Source organism: Cryptomeria japonica, chromosome 6 (genome assembly GCF_030272615.1).
Source record: "Cryptomeria japonica chromosome 6, Sugi_1.0, whole genome shotgun sequence".
NCBI classification, from domain to species: Eukaryota; Viridiplantae; Streptophyta; class Pinopsida; order Cupressales; family Cupressaceae; genus Cryptomeria; species Cryptomeria japonica.
This window is the reverse complement of record NC_081410.1, coordinates 343870101-343893936: the sequence shown is the minus strand read 5'-3', so window position 1 is coordinate 343893936 and position 23836 is coordinate 343870101. Positions and strand designations below refer to the sequence as shown.

The following is a 23836-nucleotide window of genomic DNA, read 5'->3' as shown; positions in this document are numbered from 1 at the left end:
TAATCTGAACCAATTTTATGCTCTTGTTCGGTTATTAAATATTAAATGAATGAATATCTGATTCTGAATTTATGTTTAATAGCATGAAAATCCAACTCCCATTGAAGATTGCACTAGTTTTTACAGAGTTGTGCTTCATTAGCTGATGATGTTTATTCTGGTTTTTTCAAGGTTTCTGTCTATTTTTCTGAACATGCTGTCTTAGGTAGATAAATTAGACATTCTCTCTCTTTCCCTTCCCCTTTTCCCCCTTTTTAATCAAAAGTTGAAGTCCGAACAGCATCATGTCAAAGATAAATTTGATGAAATCAAAACTGTAGAATCTTAGGGAACCTGTGCGAACAAAACCGATTCTGTCTAATCGTAAGTCCCCTTTGTGTTTCCAGCAAAACACATCAAATTGTTGAGCTATCCTGTAGTCATGACCTGACAGTTGAAACCTCGTGGTCGTCCCCATTGATTAACTAAAACAGCATTAGGGATTTCCTTATATCAAGAGAGGATAGGATACTCAACATTCTATTTTGTGTTGGCCGGAGAGAGTTGTAGCTATACGATTTTAGCCACGTCAACAAATTCCACAACTTAACCACCACAACATGGCAATGTTGTATCAGCTTTGGAAATTCTATACATAGTTAATTGGTGATATTGGCATTAGGTTTTTTTGAGATTTGAGTAATTGTTAATGTAATGGTTGCATGACAATTGTTTTTCAAAATGTCTATCATTTAAACAAATAGCTGCAGTTTTTATTAATTAGACAAATCAGAAATTTTTCTAAGTCACTCCAACTGTTTGACAAAATGACTATGTGCAAAAACTGAAACCATTGCAAGTTTGTAGAACAATGTTGGTAAGGGTTATTACAAAGTGATGCAAGTGTACTTACCCAAGAATAAAGAATAAAACACAGAGATATAAACTTGCAACTGAGTACACAGCTTCTTCTAAAGATCTCATCCTCTTCCCAAGGCCAACAACTAGCCAGCAACACTTCATAAAATCTCATATTTATAAAACATATTATTTGAAATAGCTCAGTCTTCCTTCTTTTATGAATGGCCAAAGAGTGGCGTGGAATAATCATTGACAAACTGCCTGTTGCATGGAAGACATTCCAACAGAAAGCTTGGCATGGGCTTCATCATAGCTTTGAGCTGTTTTTGCAAAATACAAGAATGACAAGAACTCTGTTCACCTCTTACATGCAAATACCTAACTATGGCTACCGACAACAACTGAAGTTAGAACTTTGGGTTAGCGGTACTCCCATTTAACTGCCTTTAAATTTAAATTTTATTCATGCACTTTGCCTTATTAATTGCTATGTACAATATCACCAACTTATGTACATTCAAACCAAGTGAATGTTCCCCATTGTTATCCCCTTTTCCTTACCCAAGGCATCAAATCCTTTTAAAATTTAGGTCTTATTAGCATTTAGGTCTTGTTGGTGTTTGTTTTATCATCTACCAAACATTAGAATAAGATACCCAAAGGTATTCTATTCTGTCCTGAAAAATCACTGCTGATTCCAAGGTCTATATGTGCGAACAAGCGACTTTAGTGGGATAGCTACTCGGGTAGTGTTTGCTGAAAATCTCAAGGGGGACTTACGTTAACAAATGTCTTTTAAGCTGCTGGACTTAGACGAATTTAGCAATTTTAGGCTCTCTTTTTTTTTGGATTTTTGAGATTTGAACTTTCAAAAAAAGGAAAAAAGGGACAGGGTTTCAGAAGGCTGATCTAATCCTATGAATTCTGGAGACGTTATTAACTGGGTGCTCTCAGGAAACCACACTTTGCTTCGCCACACTGAGGACAACTACACAAAGCGGGTGCAATCTTCAATGGGTTGTGCTTATGATCGAAATATTGGCATGCACAGAGGATAGGCTCATACTAACTTTGCACAATGAAATGGAAATCATCCATTCACCAAAAGTATGAGCAGAGATACACCGTCACTTAACACTTATCAAATCCTTCATTCAATTCTAACAACATGAAAGCAAATCTAAATTAACTTTAACTAAAGTGTTGAGGAAATTGAAACCATGCTAATCATTCAAATAACAGAGATTACAAAGCCTTAAGAGAAAGCGCACATGCAATATATTATTCGAAAATGACCTTTACGCAACAATATATCAAAAACCTCACACTCTCCAAATGAGAGGAGATAGCCTTATATAGTTTTTCAAAAAATAATGAACGACCGAGATCAAACAGTGATCAAGGGCCCATATTGAAAGTTACAAACCCTAATTAGGGTTTCCTAAAACTCTATCAGTTTGAAAGAATGAGAACATGACAAGTGGCACAACTGCTATTGTCACTGAGGTATGCGTTTAGTTTCCTTTTCGGATAAATCAGGTTCATTGAATCTGGGCATGTTGATTTGGAGCAATCTAGTTGGTCGAAAGATGACGAGGCGCCATTGCAGCGCGAGTCACTCCTAATCTTGCTGAGGTGGTGCAGGAGCAGGTACGAGAGCTGGATCAACTCCTTGGGTTGGCAATGGATGTTGCTCTCTTCCTTGAATGTGTGCTTCAATGCGATCAGCAATCGCTTCCTCCTCTTCAAGGATATAGCACATTCGACACCAGTCAAGATAATTTTTTTTTACACTCCAAGCTAAGCTGTATAATTCTGTGATGATGTTTTCTTGCTCGTCGTTGAAATTCAAGTCTGGCTGTAGTACTGGTTCAGGATCTCTTCCTGGTTCAGGAGGAATGATTGGCAGGCCCATGAAGCTCAGAAGGAAAATTGTTGAATTTCTTAGAATAATTTCTTGTTGACGACTCTATGCTTGCTTCTTCGTGGCCCCAATTTATGTTGCACGAGAGGAGGGTGAAAGCTCTAGATAACCCCTTGCAAATATGAAATGATAGGATCAAGCTGTTCAGACATTCGCTGTGATCGCACCCTCCTTCTTGATACCTTCAAATTTGGAGAAGAATTTCTCCATGCCTTCATCATAATTGAGGAAATTGGAATTTTCTTTGTGAAACATTTCCCATACTTAGCCAAACTTTGGCTATCGTCACGCTCGGATGAACCTTGCTCGTGAACTTGTCTTCAATCCTCCGTTTGGCTTGAAACTCCAGCTGCGATCTCTAAGATGATCCCGCTTCTACTACCATCTGCGACCTGCAAAACCAAAGGAAATTAAGTTAGAAGTCTATCTTTTAGTGCAAAGTTTCGAAGGTTAGATGACAGAATGCTTTGATCTTCCGATTTCTCAATACTTTTAGCTTTGAAACACTTAAAAGGTCATGCTTGAAAGAAAGAACATTCAATCCAAAATGATCCTTTTATCAAAATTTTGGATAAACCCGATAAAGACACCTCCAACACACTCAGAAAAATTGAGAAAATTGATTAGTCTGCCCACCAATCAACTTCACCTTTGACAGAAATGAGAATATAGAAGGAACAAAACTCAGAAAACTTGGAAGTTCTGCCTTCTACTAGTTGATTGGACTCCAAAATCTGCAGATACTTGATAAGAATGAGGTTGAAAAATTAAAACTCATTCAAAAGTTCACTCAATCTGCAAGAGATCACCATGCAACACCTCCAATCTGCAAAATATTCTTTGAAATAACTCTCAACCTGCAAAATAACTCTTGATATTACTCTTAACTTGCTCAAAAAGTTCGAACCTTATGTGTGAGAATGAAGAAGTGAAGAAGGTATTTGTAATGAAGTTTGAATTTGCAATTAGAAACACGCATCTTTTCCAATTCATGTTTCTAATTCGATTTCAACCTTGAGAAAGTTTCCAATTTAATTTTGAGTTGCAATGTCATCTTCCTTAAGTTCGAATCCTTCATTTTACAACTTTCTAATTTGATTTTCCACTTCATATTTGATTTTCAAATATCTCTTTTTAAACTTTCTAATTTGGAACTTAGTTCGAATCTTATGAAGATTTGGATGACATCACCAAGGAATATTCCCTATTCTCAATACTTAGCAAATATTTTTGGCTTCACCTTTGACTTAGGCGAACTTCATGAAGTTTATTTCTCATTGTGTTGCAAGGCAAAGTCGGACTTTTATAGAGCGGGAACTTTCCTTATGTTTATGTGCACTTTATGTCTTAACTTCATAATGTTTCCCTCAAGGCGGACTTTGAAGACTTCACCAAGGAGGGCAGACTTTTCTTCTACCTCCAAGGCGAACTTTTCATGTTTGAGAACCTTTCACTTCATAGGGTGGAGTTTAATTCTTAGGCTCCACTACTTTGCTTGGAGGGCGGAGTTTGAAGAGATCACCAAGGGCGGACTTTTGAGTGACTACCTCGAAGGGCGGACTTTCAAGAGAAAACCAAGGGTGGAGTTTAAGTGTTGCTTTGAAACCATCTTCTAGGTGGAGTTTGGAGAGATAAGCATCTTCCTTCATCACCTTAGGTAGACTTTTGAGAAGCTTGCACACCATTCACCATCATCTCATAGGGCAGACTTTTGTAGGCTTGGCATCATGGGCGGACTTTTGGAGGTATGCAACTTGGGCGGACTTTCTACCTTATGCTCCAAGGCGGACTTTGGAGAGACCAAGAAGGCGGACTTTTGGAAGCTCAAGACCATCACCAAGGTGGACTTTGAAGACATCTTTCATAGGGCGGAGTTTTAAAGCTACTTCACTTGCTATCATCCCACAAGGCGGACTTTGAAGACTACCTCCAAGGTGGACTTTGACTTGTTCATGATCATGGGCGGATTTTTAAGAGATCACCAAGTAGGGCGGAGTTTCAAGAGATCACCAAGTAGGCGGAGTTTGAGACACATGCTTCAAGGGCGGACTTTCACATACATCCATTCATCAGCACCTTGGGCAGAGTTTTTAGGCATCTCCATCATCATTCATGGGCAGACTTTTGAAGTATCACCAAGTAGGGCGGACTTTTGAGACTACCTCCAAGGCGGACTTTGAAGTGTGCACTTTGAGGATGGAACAATTCTTGACACCAAGTCTGTTCTGTCTGTATATGAAATATAACATACTTATACTTAAATGTTATATTTCATATATATTGTCAGGATGTTTGAGAGTGGTTTCAAATCTCTAGGACTTATAATGCAAATTCTAGTTTTTAGGAGATCTTTCAAAATTTCAGACTTAGTTAAATTTCAGGCCAAATCAGGATGACATATGCGAATCTCCGGACAGATGATTTTTCGAGCTAATTATCCTTTGAATGTGCCATGACCCCATAAAATATAGGAACTTAGCTTTTTGGGTCAAAACTTGAAAATTTTTGATAGCTTTCGATGCATGCCAGTGCCACCAGTGCAAACCCTAGGCCCCCATTCTGAAAAAGCAAAAAGCAGACATCCCTAAAAAATAGGGAAAACTTTCTAAAAATAGCCATACCGGGGATGGGGCTAAAAATGCCAAAAACGGAACTTCCTAAAAAATAGGAAAAAGCAAAAAAACAAACTTTCTAAAAATAGAAAGTTGTTCAAATTCGTTCAAATCAATTGCGTTCTTCGTCCTTTGGCCATTCTAGGCACTTTGGCGGTATCCGGACTTTGTTATCACTTGGCTCGCAAAAACTGACTTTCAATCTTTTAGACTCAAACCGTTCAAAACTTGATAGAACCGAGTAGAACTGAAGCGGAAGGCCACGGGCACGAACAAAAACCCTAGAAAGCAGGAAAAAAGGGAGGGTCCCCATTTGCAATGGGGCGATGTGTGAAAAAGGTCACAACAGGTCTTAAGATAACTTTTCATCATCTTCACTTTAGATCTTATTAGCATTTAGGTCTTAAAATAACTTTTCATCATAAGATTTAGGATATAAATTAACATTAGGTCTTCAAGCTATAGATAGGTGCAATTTATTTTAGGTTTTTGGATGAATAATAAATCAACCTTAGGATTCAAATATGGTAGTCGTACTTAGTAGTATACCACTCCTTTGGACTAGTCAAATTGTATCATCAATTGACCAAGGATTCATAATCTTATAGCTATCCCTTTAAAATAGATAGTCAAGTACAACCATAGAAACGAGACTCCGACTCGGTGTGGACTCGGCCAGGGTGACTCGACTCGGGACTCAGTACTTGGAAAGAAAACTCGGCGTGGACTCGAAAGGACTTGGCAAAGTGAAAAACATAAGAAATTTAGAGATTTTTAAGGATTTAAAATTTGTTTCATGCATCGTTTATTAAATTAACCTTAAAGACACAAAAACATCATCAAATAGAAGCCAATTTGATCACATACGCAAGTATACATTGATCACATAAGTTTAAATGCAAATTGTAGATGAAGGAATTGGCAAATTTAGATACATAAATATTGTCAAATGTATAGAAAACTCATGGAATGTGAAATCCATGACATCAAATGTTCTACACAAATGTCAAAACAATAACTACAAGTCTATGGCTCAGAGGAGCCTACATCCTTCCTATGAAGGCGTCTAAGGTAGGTCTTGGATGATTGAGCAGCCATAGTCTCTGCCTGTGATTCCATGCTACCCTCACCAACATCAGTTGTGCTTGTATTTGTTCATGCTCTAACTTCCTCCTCTACCATGGCTATAGCCTCAGACTCTCTATGTGCTTGGTTGACCCAACCAAGTTCCTTGTCACTGAAGACATGATCCGTAGCCTCAGTGATCCACTCAGATTCTAGATCGACCTCCTCTAGCGTGATCGGGGTGGAGCCATGGTCCAAAACCTGTCTTTGTCTAAGACGGAGGTTGTAATGAACAAAGACTCTATCTTTCAACCTCTACACAAATAGTCTATCGCCAAACATACTCCAATTGCGCTCACAACCGGAAGCACTTCATAGTTGGCTCAAAATAAAAATCGCCATCCACTAAAGATTTGGTGTTTTAGGACCAAACATCTGCCACCATCTAGTTGAGATGAGAAAAAGAAAAAAAAATCTGTCTCATTTCCAATTTTTGAAAGCTTTATTTCAGTAAAGTATCAGGAAAATCCCCATTCCATAGATATCATACTTCTTTAGTTTGGTTGTTCTTTCCCATTATTTAACACTATTCTCATATTCTTTGTTTACCAATCCTAGACAAAGTTTCTCAATCAAAATATGATTCAAATAGGAAATTAGTATTTTCTTTTGATTAGTTGTGTCATGTAGGAATGTTTTACACATATATTCAATATGTTGAGTTCTTTTTATTTTTATGTATTTGCTAATGGATGTAAAATTCCTCTAAATTAATGCAGAAAACTTCACATGCAATGATGTTCCATATGAGGCCAAAGACACATGCAACAACTGGTTTTACAAGATTGCTTCTATCCAAGAACTTCTTCCACGCATGTAAAGAACATTTGTGACTCATTCTTATTTGACATATTTTCTGCATGTTATGAAATAATGACTAGAATGTAAAGAAAATTTTCTCTGTAACATGAAACTGAGATGTTACAAACCATATGTATAAATCTAAATCAAAAGATCAGTAAATTACATGTTTGAGTTAACCTTAATGCTTGACCATTCAAAATATGCTATGCCAATTGCTTTAAACAGGGCCTTTTCCAGTTAATAAAGCTTATCTTTGATTTCTAGTTTTCCAGTAGTACAGATATGATATATTTATATCAGTTCATAATTGATGCCTTTTTAGCAGTGCTGGACATATTTCATACAATTAAATGATGTTTGGTTTTATATGTTTCTATTACAGATACCTTGAAATGGCAATTTTGCGTTGCTGGCACTTTCTTGAGGAAAATCCATTGCATGTTTGCCAACGCTTAGCTATGATGATTAGAGGCATAGCAGATCCTTTGTCATCTGCATTTGCTCGTTTATACTTGGCGCGTGCTGCAAAAACATTAATTCCATATGAAACAGGTAAAAGCACAAGATTGAATCAAGTATTTATTAGTTTTGACTGTTTTGTTGTCAGTTGAACTAATTTTGATTGATTATTATATCTTTTATTTAAAGGCTAACTACAGTAACATATCACTTTTTCATTAAGTCTTGATAAGAAACAGCTACTATTTTTGCAGGATTGATGACCTAAGTCCTTTTAAAATTATCATATACAATTATTGAAATATCTACCCTATAGAAGGGTTTCATGAAGTCCTTTTGAATGCACTCCAGGAACTAATTGAAAGTCAATGTTTAAATGCTTTGCTAAAACATGTTGAAGGACAATGCTTGTGAAATCTATTAGTGCCAAAATTAGCACTATTACAAAATTTTGCTTGCATCCAACATTGTAGTCAGTAACTATGTCATTCTTATCATATTATCAATGCCAGTTAAGTTGTTCTTGTCAAATTGTCAATTGTCAAGCGTTGATCTATTTTTGTCAAGCTAATGATGTGTGCAGATTGCTCATGAATGAGGAATAGCAAATTAAATAAATTGAGTTTTTAATGGTTTGGGAGCTTTGCCAAAGGAAGAAAAAGGATGAAATGTCAAGTATTTAGACCTGAAGGAAGAATGGCACCAATTGGCGAGGTCAAAAGAGTGCAGAAACAAGCCCAAACTGTGTCAAAGGAAGAAATGAAAAGAACTAAGTGGAAATCACACTTTCTCAGTGGCAACGCCAGCATGAAATGGTGACTTGAGTGGTAAAGATCTTATAAAACCATGCCAAAGTGCAACAAAATAAGCTCAAATTATGTTGCCATTTTGAAGTGTCAGTGACGGTAAGAAACCATGCTGAGAGTGGCAGAAAGTCTAGTAAACTGGGCCACGAAAGAAACATTTAGAGAACAAAAGGCTGATTGCCAATTTGAAGTGGGAAAGCCAGCAGAGAGTTGCATACCAAGTGGCAGGTGATAACTGAAATCATGACCAGTGAATGAGGGCTTAAACACAAGAATAAAATTGGATTTTATCCCTGGATGAACCACTCAAAAAACATGGCTCAATTGGCGAAGAGTTGTTGAAAGCATGACTAGGTAGTAAATTAAATACTTAAGTGGTTAGCGCTGATTCTCGTTGGCAAAGCCAGTTATTAGATGTGTTTAAGGAAAGTCCATATTAAAAAGGGACGTGACCAATGGAGAACCAAACATAAAGTATAGCATAGTTTTTAAATGGCATTCCTACTTGGAAAGTGTAACTGAAGTGGCTAATATGTCAAGAAACTGTGCGTAGCTTAGAAACAAGTCTAAAATGTAAGAAAATTGTGGCTTTTGTCTAACATTCTCATGTACTTTTTTTTAAGAACTAAAAAAATTAATAATATTGGGCCCAATCACTTTATATTTTTGTAATAAAAATTGTTTTGACACTTTATTCAAATGTAATTTTTAAAGGGGACCTATGGATGTAACTCAAAAAATATTTTTATATGCTTGGAGGGCCCAAAAACGGTATTTTGTCTTTCTTTCAAATGTGGAGTTTTTAGCACTCAAGAACGAAAACTTTTGGTGTTGGAGATCTGGAGGAAGAAAACTCTCTTGGTTTTCATTATATGCATATGGGGACGACAACCCTCATATCCTTGAGGTGGTTCTACACAAGGATTGCATTTGGGCTCAATGATTTTGATGGTATGATTCACATTTGCAAGCAAATTATCTTAGAGTCAATTTTTAGAATTTATCATGATGTAATGTTGCAGATCCAGCTGAAAGAAACATTCTGAAAATTGTTATTATATTGTTCAATACTTTATATATGCATCTGTACCTATTTCCATGCCAGTCGCATAAAGGGGAAGTCATTATAAGACTGCTGTACAAATTATAGAGGAGTATTGCAGAGTTTACAGCTGTACAGTTTTAAAAAAGCATTACTCTGGAGCTAGTATTGGAGATCACAGCTTTTAAAGAAGGAATCTGTTGCATAAAAGTGGCCATAGAAGTTTAAGAATGATTGCAGCATTGGAGGAGACAAGCTCTGACATAAAATTCAGCTATTTTGAATGACTTTACTGCAGCTTTGCTTTGAGGAGAAATTTACAAGTAAACATAAATTTATAAGCCTGCTGCTGGAGGGAATCACAGATTTGGAAAGCCTTAAATAGGTTTGGTGGGGTATGCCATTCAAATTAAAGAGGATTTCTAAGGCTGCAACATTTGTTGCCAGCTGTACAGCACCAAGATGGGGACTAATTCATGCCATACAGCAAGGAGACAAGGAGAATAATTAAAAGAATAACAAAGCCTATTATTTGGAGCTGTAAGTTAACATGCCCACTGTCAATCCTATATCCCTTATTTTTTTTAATCCATTCCCATTACATGCTACTAGGTATATGTGAATGCTTAACCAACCTGCAAAACCATAGTGCAACCAACAGTATGCTTATGTGAGATTAATTCCTACATCCAAGAACAATAACGATGTTTGCAAATTGTTTCATATAGTTGATCGCCCTCATAGGACCATGATTCCTATCTACTTGTGCTATATATTTTAAAAACACTTGTAAGTAAAGGAGAAAGCATGTACTAGAAACAACATCACATGCAATGAGGATTAACCCAATTATTTGCATAAGGTTCAGATCCTTTTCAGTTACAACTTTTCTAAGTTCAATATTATTTTTATGCATTTCTGTTTGCACCGCAAGTATTCTCCTTTTGGTTGTCTATGTTCAAATACATTAATAGTTCTTTTGAGATATGCAGTGCACATAATTTGAGCTGCCTATGCTTATTCAACAGAAAGGAAAAACTGTACAAATGGGGAATGGCATCTGACTTCTGAAAGTAACGGTAGAATGCAAGTTGTCATAACATTTTCTGCATAAATGATCAGTCATTCTCCTAAATATTGCTTTACTTTAAGAAATAAAATCTGAAAATATGAAATCTCGACTTCTATGAGCAGTGACAGGGATGGAGTTTCATCCATTATTCTTTGTATCTTTCTTCTGACCACAAGATGATACCATTCATTGCTGAGCAAAAATAAAATACAAATTTTTGATTCTCTGGCGAAACACACTATTTTACCATGCCATATTTACTTATATTATTATGTTTTCTGACTGTCAGGATTTCTATACGATTGGAAAAATTTGTAGTGTTGGGTTTTATAATGCAAAACTTGTAATTCATTGCTGAACATATTTAACAGGATTTTTGATCACTAGTCTTGGTGACTATACTGCAATATTTCAAAGGGTTCTTTCTGGGAATCTAAGCATCAAGTGGATAAAATCTTACAGTGAAAAGAAGATGTATGCTCGCTTGGTGCAACCTGTAATTGAATGGATTGTAAAATGCATTTTCTATCATGCAGATCAGGTCAGCAAGTTATACATTAAATCTAAGTAGACTGATATTTGGTTATTAGTTTGTCCATTGAAGGTTAAGTATTCTTGAATGAATGAAAACCACACTAGATTTTGTTGAGATTTTAGGTATCAAGCCTGAATGTTTGAAGCAGTACAAATTTAAATGGATGTAGATTCAGAGTGGCATTCACATTAAATTATCATGTCAAATATAACAAGAAAACATTTTAGGTACTGCATATTCATAATTTATTTTTGGAGAAACGCATCTTATATTATGCCTGATACAAGGCTGCATCAGCTTAACAGCAGGCTCACAAGGAAATTATCCTATAAATTCTCTCTTTCTTGTTCATTTCCTTCTACCTTGCAAGGGCTAATAATATTTCTTACTGGTATTGGTACATCGTACAAAGACTTTCAAATAGTAGTCTTTGAGAGAATAATGTTTAATTGTATGAGAATAAAAGAAAACAAACAGGGTTTGTTGGGTGAATTCAAGGTTACTAGCCTATTGCAATATCTTTAGTTAGCTTTTTGTATATATTTTTATTGGTTTCAGTAAAGGTTGAAACTCGAATACAACTATCATGCAGCACAATAGTATACCTTTGGTCTTCATAAATATCTTTTAGTGGTCACTGGCATTTAATATTTGCTGATGTACAATCTCCCTGAATTTAATATGATATGATTTTTAATGGATTTTGTTTACATCTTCTTTAGAGACAACATATTCCTCACATGGACTTTTTTTGTATTTCCAAACAGCTCATGTTTTTTGGGAATTGTTTCAGGCTGCTGATGGGTTTTGGGTGGATGAGAGTATTTATTTTTAGTATATTGTTACCTGTAATAGTAGATAAACACATTCAGGTTTTCACCAAACAACTTTTCCTGAGAATTTTCCCTGTGTTCTCTGTAGCCTTTCTAATGAAAGTTTCTTTCATTGGCTTATGATCAAATTCCTTAGCAGGGATTTGATGTTCTTGATGAATTTAGAGGACATAAGTTTTGTGGAATCCACTGATCTTTACAAATCATTTTGTGTTTTACATTTTAGAATATATTTTATATTCTGCTGTTTTGTCTCAGAAATAAGCTGTCACTTTGTCCTAAGAACATTTTGTCTATCAGTTTAGGCGTGTCTAGATATTCTTTGGCTTTTTACCTCTGGCTTGAAGCTACTTTTGAATACCATGCAAATGTTCAAAGGATCTCCTTTCTATGAAGCTTTCAAGGGATTCTATTAGCTCTTTTGCTTCTAATCTTAATAAGACAAATGTTCAGATTGCTGATATGGTTTCCAAACTGCCTATCATACCTGGGGTAAAGTTTTCTAGAATTTCTTGGCATTCAACTCTGTGATGTAATTCCTGAAGTTATAAGAATTTTCAATTTAGATGAAACCTTTTAGAGAAGGCATATCATTGTCACTCTATATAGGGAGTGTAAGTCAGTTGCTCAACTTGAGTAATACAGAAATTACTCCCAAAAACAGAAGTAAAACATGGAAGTATCAAGATAATGCAAATGTCGGTGAGGTTTCACAGCAGAAAACCTTTACCATTTAAACTGTAAATCTGGTAAAAATATTGGAAAAACACCAGGTGTCATCGAACACAATAATTTCATAAAGTTTTGTAACAACCCACCCTACATTTTTTTTTTGCAATATTCAAAATGTATATGCCAAGGATGAAAAAATCATTTAAAAATTCGCAAAATCACAATTTATCGGGAGTACATTTGCTAGACGATTTAATCTTCTTAAAAATTGCGGCCGAATTTTTTGTAAAAATCAAGATCTTCGAAGACAATTAATCGTGAGCAAAAGGGGAAAAAATTGCGTCTAAAAAAGCGATATCATTTTTTATTTATTGCAACCCTAAAAAACGAACTCGTTTTTTAACGCACAGAGGCTATTTCAATTTTCCTAAGCGCGCGAGTATTAACCTGACAGCCGACGGAATTTGTGGACTGAATCTGGGTTCGACGGGAGGTTGCACTGCTAAGAGTAGAAGACTCTTCTTTATTTAAGCATTTCAAATTTCATGGAAATAAGCCACCAGTAAAATGAAGCTGCCATAGATAATAGGGTATTGAAATCTGATGTGGAAGCACTGAGAGTGAAGGTTTCCAACATAATGTTTAATTTATTTCTGCCCTGTCGTTTTAGACTTCATTTCTAATCAAATTTTATTTTTATATTTTTTAATCCAGCATTGATATCAGACCTCAATAGCTATTTAATCTTTTTGACTTTTAAGGATAATTTCTGATGCCTATAAAGCCATGCATTTATTGTTTTTTTAAGAATATTTTAAAAAATTATATATTTTCAAATGTTCGATAAGTTTGCCAATTTATTGCCGATTTTATGCCGAGTCCCGATTTTTTTAAAATTTTGGGCCAAAAGATTTATTGCTGAGTAAGAGGTTTTTATCTTTGTTATATACAATGTCTTCAACACTTTTTGATCACCAAGATCCTGAAGAGGGCAAGATGAGAGTATGCAGTGCTTCCAACCACAACTGTTCTAAATGATTGCAATTATAGAATGATGTGATAGTAGGCTGGCCAGAATATGCAAGCATTTGAGCTGGCCTAATCAACACCTCTTTGGCGGATTGTGTAGAATGACACATAGGCTGCAAAGCCAGGCTTATCAACACCTCTTTGGCAGACTATGTGAATGTAATGCAAGCCATTGACAAAATGTCTAAGATTGACTAGGAACGAATTGGATGATAATGCTAGCTTGTTCAGTGCCAAAACAGGCTGAATGATTATACTACAATGATTGACAATTATCCATCAAATTCTACAATATGAAATGCACACAAATGACAACGTTTGTGGTAATACCATCCGAAGTTACAAAATGGTCATGGAATGCATTACAGTAAATAGATGATATATAAAATGCTGCAACTCAGTGATATATTAATTCCGATCTCAAAATCAGATTGCTGCAAGCCTACAACACATTGGATTACTTCAATAAGCACAGAAAATTCACATAATCATGTTCCCAATTGAAGTAAATCTAAGTAGATGATGATCTGAGGCTGATATAGGTCCGATAACCCACTGAACTACTAATAACACTACCTAGAAGTGAACAGAAATCTGCTATCAATACATTGAAACCACTTGTATATGCTGAGATAACAACCACACAGGGAAACAAACAATCACCACATTGCACTATGACTGAAAACACACCAAAAAACACTTAAAAACCAACCACAAATTACCAAGAAGACATATAGATCAGACTAAATAAGATTGATTTTACTGCTGTAGGTCTGAAAAAGGCTAATTGACTGCTGGTACAGCAAGTATAGCAGGAGAAAATCCAATAGAAATTCTCTAAATTATCAAAGTTCACTATACAAACACTTGGCATCATGAAATATCCCCTGGGCACCTCCAAACAAGAAAGAATAAGCTTCAAAAATGGAGTGCTTCACTTCTCATCTCCCATGCTCCTCTCACATTGGTACATTGTAATGTCCCTTATTATGAGATGCCCTAGTTTACCCTAGATTTCGATTCTTAACAGATAAGGGTGGGTTAAGGGAGGAATACCTTTATTTCTCAAAGTAGGAAATCCTGCAATAAGTTAATGTATAAGTGATTAATATCTACAACATACTAACTGTAAAATACAGATTATCTGATCATGATCAATAAAAAGAGACAAACTAATATTTATGAAACATAAACAGGAATATGAAGAATCAATTATTAATGAAACTAACTACAATTTGTAATAAGGAATAACTGCAAATTTAATGCTCAGAATTATAGAATATAACTAAAGGAGATCTGAACCAACTTGGCAGCTCGTCTTAATCAATTGTTCTCCCTGAATTAAGCTATACTTGATAGGGTGTCCTAATCAACTGTTCTCCCTAATCGAGTCACAATGGTAGGGTGCCTTATCAGCTGTTCTTCCTGATTTATATTTACAAGGTGCCCTATTAGCTGTTCTCCCTGATTTATATTGTATTTACAGGGTGCCCTAACAGCTGTTCTCCCTGATTATATTATATTTACAGGGTGCCCTATCAGCTATTCTCCCTGATTTATATTATATTTACAGGGTGCCCTTACAGTTGTTCTCCCTGATTTATATTATATTTACAGGGTGCCCTTGTCAGCTGTTCTCCCTGGTTGCTTCTAGAAATCAGATATAATGTGCATAGGTGATAACATCACATTTCATCATACTAGTCATAATAGTTTAGAAGATAACACGCAGTGATCAGTCTAAAAGGCTATCTGTCATTCATCATAATATGCAGAGAACTATTGACAAAGTTTATGCACAGAACTCCATACCAGAATATTGTCTTATCTGAACAGTAGTTGCAGATTCAATCTCTTTGTTCTCTTCCCTTCCAAGGTTGTTCCATGGTCTGATCTGGGCACTGGAGTGATCCCTTATATCCTTCGCTAGACATTGGAGAGTCATGATCCTTTCCATGGGTTGCAATGATTGTGAGGGATGCACCTTCTCATGGTTTGACCGCTGCCCCTTTGTTAATACATGTGAACTAATCAGTTGTTAGGAATGTAATCGCACCTTTATTAACAAATCGATTATTATGAATATGGTCGCTGCATTATAGAAGAGATGTGATCCTTTAGGCTGATGCTATGATGCTGTGTATTGTCTAACAGGCCCGACTTCATGGGATAAGCAATTGTTTTTGATTGTGAAGTCTTACTTTGTAAGACAATTTCAACGATGGGTTTGCTGTTCACCACGTATCAGGTTGGGAGCATGACAAATTAAGGAATGGGCTAGAAGTGTACTAACTTCAATGTATATGAATGTAGATGGAATTAAGTATGACTGTCATTCATATTGCAGTCTATATTAATATTACTATTAAATTCTGCATAAGAATATTATCAGACTTCATATATTAAGCACATCTCCATGCATACCACCAAGAACAAGGATGTTAATGCCTATAACTTAAAAACAGTGCTGATCAGTTCTGATCATTGGTCATCTCCCTGGAGGCTTTTGATTCCTCTCCTTTATATCCCTCAAAGTGGGGGATAGGTCACACCCCTTTATTATGTATGTCTTTTTGCAAGAGACACACCCTTTCACAATTAGCACCCTTTGAAAGAGTGCAACTCTTCATTATTTCTGCCCTTTGAAAGGGACACAACCTTTCACAATTAGATCGTCACTTCTTGTTTAAATCAGATCTGCACTTCTGATTCCCAAACTATCCCCCCTTCAAATGAGTTCTCTTCTCTCTTTTATACCTCATATTTGGGGAAGTGACAACTTATCATTTCGTCTTTTGACCATTCATTAAATCCCCCCTTCAAATGAGTTCTCTTCTCTCTTTTATACCTCATATTTGGGGAAGTGACAACTTATCATTTCGTCTTTTGACCATTCATTAACTTAATTAAAATTTAATCATATTCTTTTATATTTGATTTTGAATTTTATTATTATTATTTACCATTAAATTCTATTTCAAAGTGGGTACATTACATACATCCCTTGTAGCATGAGGTACGACTCAAATAGAAGCCACAAAATCTTCCCAAAACTTGGGTGGTCTGCACAACTAAGACAAAGAACATTAGAAATAATATGTTAAACCCTCAGATTAAAATGAATCTCAAATGGTATGGCTTGCAGAAAGGGTATGGCCAACATGTACTTGTTTAGCCTACTCAAGAATCTCCTTCAATCACTTCATAATCATTTCAAAAACCAATGAAACTTCAAACAAACAACACCAAAAAATTTAGCATGTCAAAATACATAAAAAATATCATTCTTTAGCAACAAACCAAAATTTTTTCACTTGCAGTGCCCCAAGACAATCTTTGCATGAAATTGCTCCAATGGATGTTGAGGGTTTTCGTTAGAGTAGTCGGAAACTCCTTTGTCCCTCCCTAGGCACGCGTATCCCTGTATCTAAAACGGATATGTATCTGATACGGCCCAGATATGTATCCGATACTATACCCACGTGTGCCCAAAAAACCTTGATTTTCCAACCATGCCGGATACTATGTGATTTGGTTTTTTTAAAATTTGATGTAGATCTTCCTAAATTTAATTTTTAAAAACTTCATTCATGAATTAAAAAAAAAAATGTATAAACAAAACCTACACTAAATGAGAAAGACAAATGAAATAGTTTTCTACTTTAATGACCCATTTTTTATGTTATCTTCAAATGCAACTCTACCATTTTTGCATATTGTAAATTGTTAAATCAACTTAAAATTATTTATGTATCAATAACGTGTCTATATTGCTTTCGAAGTAATGAAAATCTCCTCAAATAACTTAGATTTTTGTGTTAAATATATGGTATATGTGTTTTAACTTTTATATGAATATCGTATCCAGCTGTATTCATATTGGGGGTCTTAAAAAATGGCCATATCCATATCTGATACTGCATCCGTATTTGTATGCATATTCGTGTCCATGCAAATTTGGTTTTCGTCCCCGAAACCCAATGTTTTAAGCACAAAGGTGATTTTTGGATGAAATCACTCTTTCCAGCTAGGAGGGTATTTGTCCTTGAAATTGGTATTAAGAAGGGTTTCTGTCCTCAAGAAATATGAGAAGAACTTATTTTCTCATCTAGAGCAGATAGCAAATGCAATATTCAGTCTAACCTTTCTTTTCTCACATCTCCTTAGGGCAACTTTAGGGAAACTAAATAATTTCTTTTTAAAAAAATGACTTTTCCTTTGCAATAATAAAATAATTGACTTTTCGAGAACTTTTAATTAAATAATACTATTTTAATCATTCATTTCGATGTCACTTTTAAATAATAACCTTTTAAGTTACTTGGACCCCATGCTTAGGGTAACACTTTTTGGCCCTCTTTTAAAAACATTGTATGACGTAAGCCAGCCTTCTTTAAAATAAATAAATAAATAAACATAAGTTCCCTTTATAATATAAAGTCACTTTATGACAACTTAAATTATTTATTTAATTAATTTTACCCACACATCCCAAGGTCTTAAGAAAGTTGGTGCTCTCCAAGAATGTTGAAAATCTCCAAGAGGTGTGGAATGCTCCCAGAAAGCTGGATTTGTAGTCAAAAAATACTATTGTATTCATCTCGACTCTTGGAACACTTTACCATTGCTAGAAAATTGTCTTGATAGAATCATTGTTCACCAAGAACCTTGGAACCTTCCAAGAGTGTTGGAATGGACTGAAAGGGGACATTACACGTCCCCCCTCAAAGTGGCTTGTCCTCAAGCAATGACATCTCGACCAATTGTTTTATCCTTGAATAATTAATGTAGCTTTAGGATCCCAAATCAATGTAGGAGGTTTGTGAGTCCTTTTGTTTGATGTACTATGTTGCATTAGATCTTCAAAATTAAACTCCATTGTTTTTGTTAAAAGTACAGCAATCTTTTGCAAGAATTCTGTAAACTCCCCAAAAAATTGCTTTGCTCTACCATGTTCCCACTGCACCACTCTGATAAAATCTGGGATGCTTGTGCAATTATTGGTTTTTTTGCACTATTAGAACTCCTGCATGATAGTCACAACTGTGCATAAATCCACTTCCATGTTATTCTCAAAGATAAATTACTAAAATCCAATTTGCCCTATATTACAATTCTCAGCCAATAAGGGAGGATTAGAGGGGAAGTACCTTTATCTCCTTAAAAGGGAAAACCTGCAAACAAGTTAGAAATAAACCTACAAATAATATTATATGTGAATAATAATTAGAAACAACTAACTATGATGATACATAAAGTAAGGAATGACTGATTTTAGTACATAAAGTAAAGAATGATTGATTATGATGAAACAATGAAACATAACTCAATTTATAATTACAAACAATTGTATATGTAGAGATATTTATCATAACTTACTAATTGATTACAAGGTTATTTAACTAACTATTGAAACCCAAACATAGCAAGCTAGGATGGGTAACTTGATAGGGTGTCTTTACAACCACTCCCCCTCATTTAAACCCACTTGCGGATAACCAATATTATCAAACATAACAATAGGCTTTTTATGCCATTGACATCATTCCCCCCCCCCAAAAAAGTCGTCTTCCAAACGACAAGTAGATATCAAGTAATATTCGGGAAGACTAATGATAGACAATGACGTGGACTAGACAACCCCAACTTGTAGTGTACCTACCAAATCAAATGGGGGTTTAGGGGCAACGCCCCTTGCGGGGTCGAGGGGCAGCGCCCCTGTCACCAATGACAAATTAAGACCTTCAAAACCACATGGAACTCAATGGCGCACATGATTTTTGTGATTTTTTAAGATGACAAAAACAATGCTAATGAAGCCAGAAAACAACAATTTCATATCAAAATTATGTTTGTCGTACTCTCCACATTCGGCCACACACAAGCTCTCTACGCATCCTTTTGTGTCTTCCGCACCTTGGTCACCTTCATTTCTATTCTCTCTCCTCCCTGGAGTCTTCGGCTTAGGCCCCCTATTCTCGATTCCTCGACGAGTGGCAAGTTTGTGCGAATTGGTATCTCACCTACTTACTCCCTTGTGTGTCAGACCTTGATGGACTGTTTTGATCGCTACGTTGTAGTGCTTTCCTTGCACTCTCGGCCACACATGCATTCTCTACAAGTCTACCTCTAGTGTTCCCAACACTTTGGGTACTTCCAAGTGTGCTGGACCTAGGTGGACTGTTTTGACCGCTATGTTCCGGTGCTTTCCTTGCACTCTCGGCCAGCACGCGTCCTCTACACGTCCACCTCCTGCGTCCCAACACTTTGGGTACTTCTAGGTTTTGACTTGTCCCTATGCTCCCTCCGGTTGAGGGTTGGCGAATCACCTAATCGCTTGGTCTTGACCACCTTGTGGCCTCTTCTCGCCTTTATTGGGTTCTACGGGCATGAATTGCTCAAGGTCGACCCGATTTCTTTGAAGGCAATTGCACCAAAATGTTTGTTGCTATATTTGATAAATTAAGTACGGGAAATAATAATACAAATGATAATGCATACCAGACACGATAGTATAATATATCTTTATTCGCACATGCAATTATTACAGAGAAGAAGACCAGAGATGGTTGGCCAAGGATTACAATTGACCTGACTATTCCATACTACCTTCCTTGGCAGTACACAACATATTTAAAGGACCTAATGGTTACCGAGATTGTCAACCAACGAACACATAATTACCCGAGAGTGACAACCCACTTAATATAATTAATAAATACATTAGTGGATAATCAATATTATCAAACATAACAATAGGCATTTTATGCCATCTACATATCTGAGATTGGACCCTTTCGGTGAGTTGTTTGTGATGGTCCTGATGTCTAGTAGAATGAACTTTGGTATAGATGTTGAGATATCTTCTTCAATGCAGATTAAAACATACACTCTAGAATCTCCTTTTAATGCTAAAGCGTCCACACATTGGAATTTCTCATCAAATTATCGATCTACTCTTGAATTGTATCCCAATATTCCTTTGGTAGATTGTTAATCTTATCCAAATCTATACTTTTTGAATTTGACAATCCAATAGATTGAAGTTGGGAGTCCATTGTTAAGAAATAGGCCAACTCCAACAACTGCCCAAGGGCCACTCAATTTTTTTTTCCTTGTTAGATTTTCTTGGGTATTCAACTAGAAAAAATGTGTATTGTTGAATGAACCACACTCTAACTTCATGTTATTTTTTAATAATCTTATCATTTTCCTTATCCCAATTTTTGGATTTTCAAAAAAATTGAAAACCCCTATGAATTTTTTACTCAAAATGTGTCGTTTTTGTCTCTAAAGCACGTTTTATGAGGTGCAAAACTCATATTTGTTAATGCCAAATCATTAGGGGGTGTGTTTGCCATTGTTGTCCAAGTTTTGGTTAATTTTGGCCTTCATTTTCCTAGCTTTCTGGGCAATTTCGGGTTTCAGGTCAATCATTGCAAGTAGGAACTTTTTGACCTCACTACAAGTGATAGGAACTTTTGGATGACATTACAAGTAAATGCACTTACTTACAATCGGGTCTCTAAGACCCGATTACAAGTTATTTCATTGTTTTAATAGTCAAGTTACTTGTCAAGTCGGGTTTTTGAAGCATCGTTACAAGTATTTGTGCACTTGCAATTGGGTCCTAGAGATCCGATTCCAAGGAAGAGGTTTCAAGTTTTTCCCATAATCACTAGTTACTTGCACTCGGGATTGTAGAACCCGATTGCAAGTACTTATTGCTATATTTTACTCTTATCATTCCTCCATATTGCTTGTCGGGTTTCAAGAAAAAGGAAAGCAAGTTTGTGGTTGCAAGTCTATTGTGACTATACTTGTAGTCGGGTCTTAAGGACCCAATTGCAAGTAGAATATGTCTCTTATTTATATATTGTGAGAGACATTTCGGATCCTAATGATTCGATCTTAAACCTTTGGCTATTATATGAAGATTTGTGAGTTCCAAATCCAACTTGTAATCGGATTCTCTTGATCCGATTTCAAAGGCAAGTCATTAATTTATCTTTCCCATTTGCAAGCAAATCCTACTTGTAATCGGGTCCTTAGGACCCGATTGCAAGTAAAGGATTATCGCACCCACTTGTGCATCTCAAGTTCATTCCATTTGTGGTCATATCTCTCCATACTCAAATGTTTTTCAAGAAGTTATATTGCATATTAGTTACTTGTAATTGGGTCTACAAGGCCCGACTACAAGCCTACATTACCGCTTGCTTTCAAACTATACATTCACACTTGCAGTTGGGTCTTGAAGACCCGATTACAAGTGCAAGTTGTGATGATTCCCTTGCTTGCAATCAGTCATCCAAAACCCGAAATTGGTCCAAAATGCACTAAAAAATACTTGAAAACAAGTCTCTAGAATCCAATTACAATTGCAAACTTGTATTTTCCCATTACACATATGAAGTTGCATGTTTGTTCTCCACAATTGCAAGTCAATGCTCTTGATTTTCCACACATGTAATGCAGTATCCAAAACCCGAAGTTCACTTGTGAGCCCATTTTTGCATCAATTTATCCCTTCCCTTGTCAATCTTGTTTGCACACACGATCTATCGAACTAACAAATCAAGGCATGGGCATTGTTTTATAACAATTTCATCTTGAATAAGGTGTTATGGGTTCTTCATCAGTGAACAAAAGAAGAAGAGATGCAACAGTAATTCATGGGACAGCCCAAGGGTCAATAATCCTCATGAAGTCATCCAGTGACAAAGTGAATCAAGCATGGAGAAAGAACACAACGAAGAGAAGAATTTTGCTCCTGAAGAAATGGTACTACCCCAAGCATGTGATAAGGTTGAAGTTCACTAGCCAAGGACACAAAGACTATCAAGGTTGCAAGTTCTTGTTCCGGTTCAAGATGCCATTCCCAAACCCAAGTACTTCAATCATAGAGTGTCTTATAATAGCATGAAGATCAAATAGAGGATGATGTAGATAGAGTCGTGTCTTTGGACACTTAGTTTCAATTATGCATTTGTAATTTCATTTTGAGAAATTACATGTAATGTCAGAAATTGTAATTGTAGGAGATCATATCACTTGCATTCTTGTAACTTGTAATTGCATGTAAACAAATTACAAGTCGAAAGTTAGTAGGTCTGTAATTTGAATAAGTCATAGTTAGTTAGTTAGTTGTGGAATAAGGCTTAGTCAGTTAGACTTCTCCCTCATTTTTCTCTCAGCCTCTCTCCTATATATAGATGAGGGTGCTCTATGTAATAAGGATCTTTTGGCAATGCAACAAAATTCTGCCAGTTTGTATGTGCACTCTAAGGCTTTGAGCTTAGATGTAAATCAAATTGTTTTCAATAAAAGAGGCAAGTTGTGTTGAGACTTTGTGCCAATTCAAGTTGTTATGTGATGACATTTTCTGGAGTTGATTGTGATTTTTGTTCTATTGTTCAAGAGGGATTTAAATTCAATCTTGCAGACTTTGAGCTGCTAATTGTATTTAGAGTTATAGGTTTGGTTTTCAGACTTGGTCTTGCAAACTTTGAGCTGCTTATCACATTTGAAGTTAGTGTCCAAATCTCAAGTAAGGAAATAACTTGTAGACTTTGTGCTGCTTTTATTTTTTAAGACTTGTGCATGTAAGGTGAAGTGCATCATATAGACAGACTTTGAGCTGCTGCGTGTTGTACACTGTTATCATTTTGAGAAGGTTGATAGGACAGTAGAAGTGCTGAAGACTTTGTGCTTTTATTTCTATTTTTCGCGTCTTGGGGAAGTGATGGAAGTCTTTGTTCTTTCATGGAAACTTGGCTTCCCTTTATGCTCTAAAAATCCTACAAAAAGTTTCATTTCTGTATTTACTGTTGTTGCTGTAACTTCTTTTGTGAAATAAGAGAAAGAATATCATCTGTTATGAAGAAAGAGAATAAGATGTTATCACACCCAAACTAGATTAGTGTTAGTAGTAGTAGAGGGGGAGCCTTCCCTAAATTAGGAGAGTTTTATACTTGCACATTGTGGCTGAAACCACAATTTTGCACATCTTTGCAGGTGTACATTCGTAACCCACACTTGCTCAGTATTTTTTATCATCATAGGGTTTTGAGGCCATCCTTC

The 23836-nt window shown here is 35.9% G+C and overlaps 1 protein-coding gene across 5 annotated transcripts in view; it reads left to right on the top strand.

Annotated features, from left to right (window-relative positions):
* The window catches only part of LOC131077967 (uncharacterized), a 296542-nt gene that overhangs the window by 48021 nt on the left and 224685 nt on the right, over nt 1–23836 (top strand). For all 5 annotated transcript variants that reach the window (XM_058015592.2, XM_058015579.2, XM_058015586.2 and 2 more), the window contains 3 exons: nt 7221–7317; nt 7688–7857; nt 11056–11225. In XM_058015592.2, the coding sequence (XP_057871575.1) occupies nt 7221–7317; nt 7688–7857; nt 11056–11225 (437 nt within the window). The remainder of the gene's footprint in view (nt 1–7220; nt 7318–7687; nt 7858–11055; nt 11226–23836) is intronic.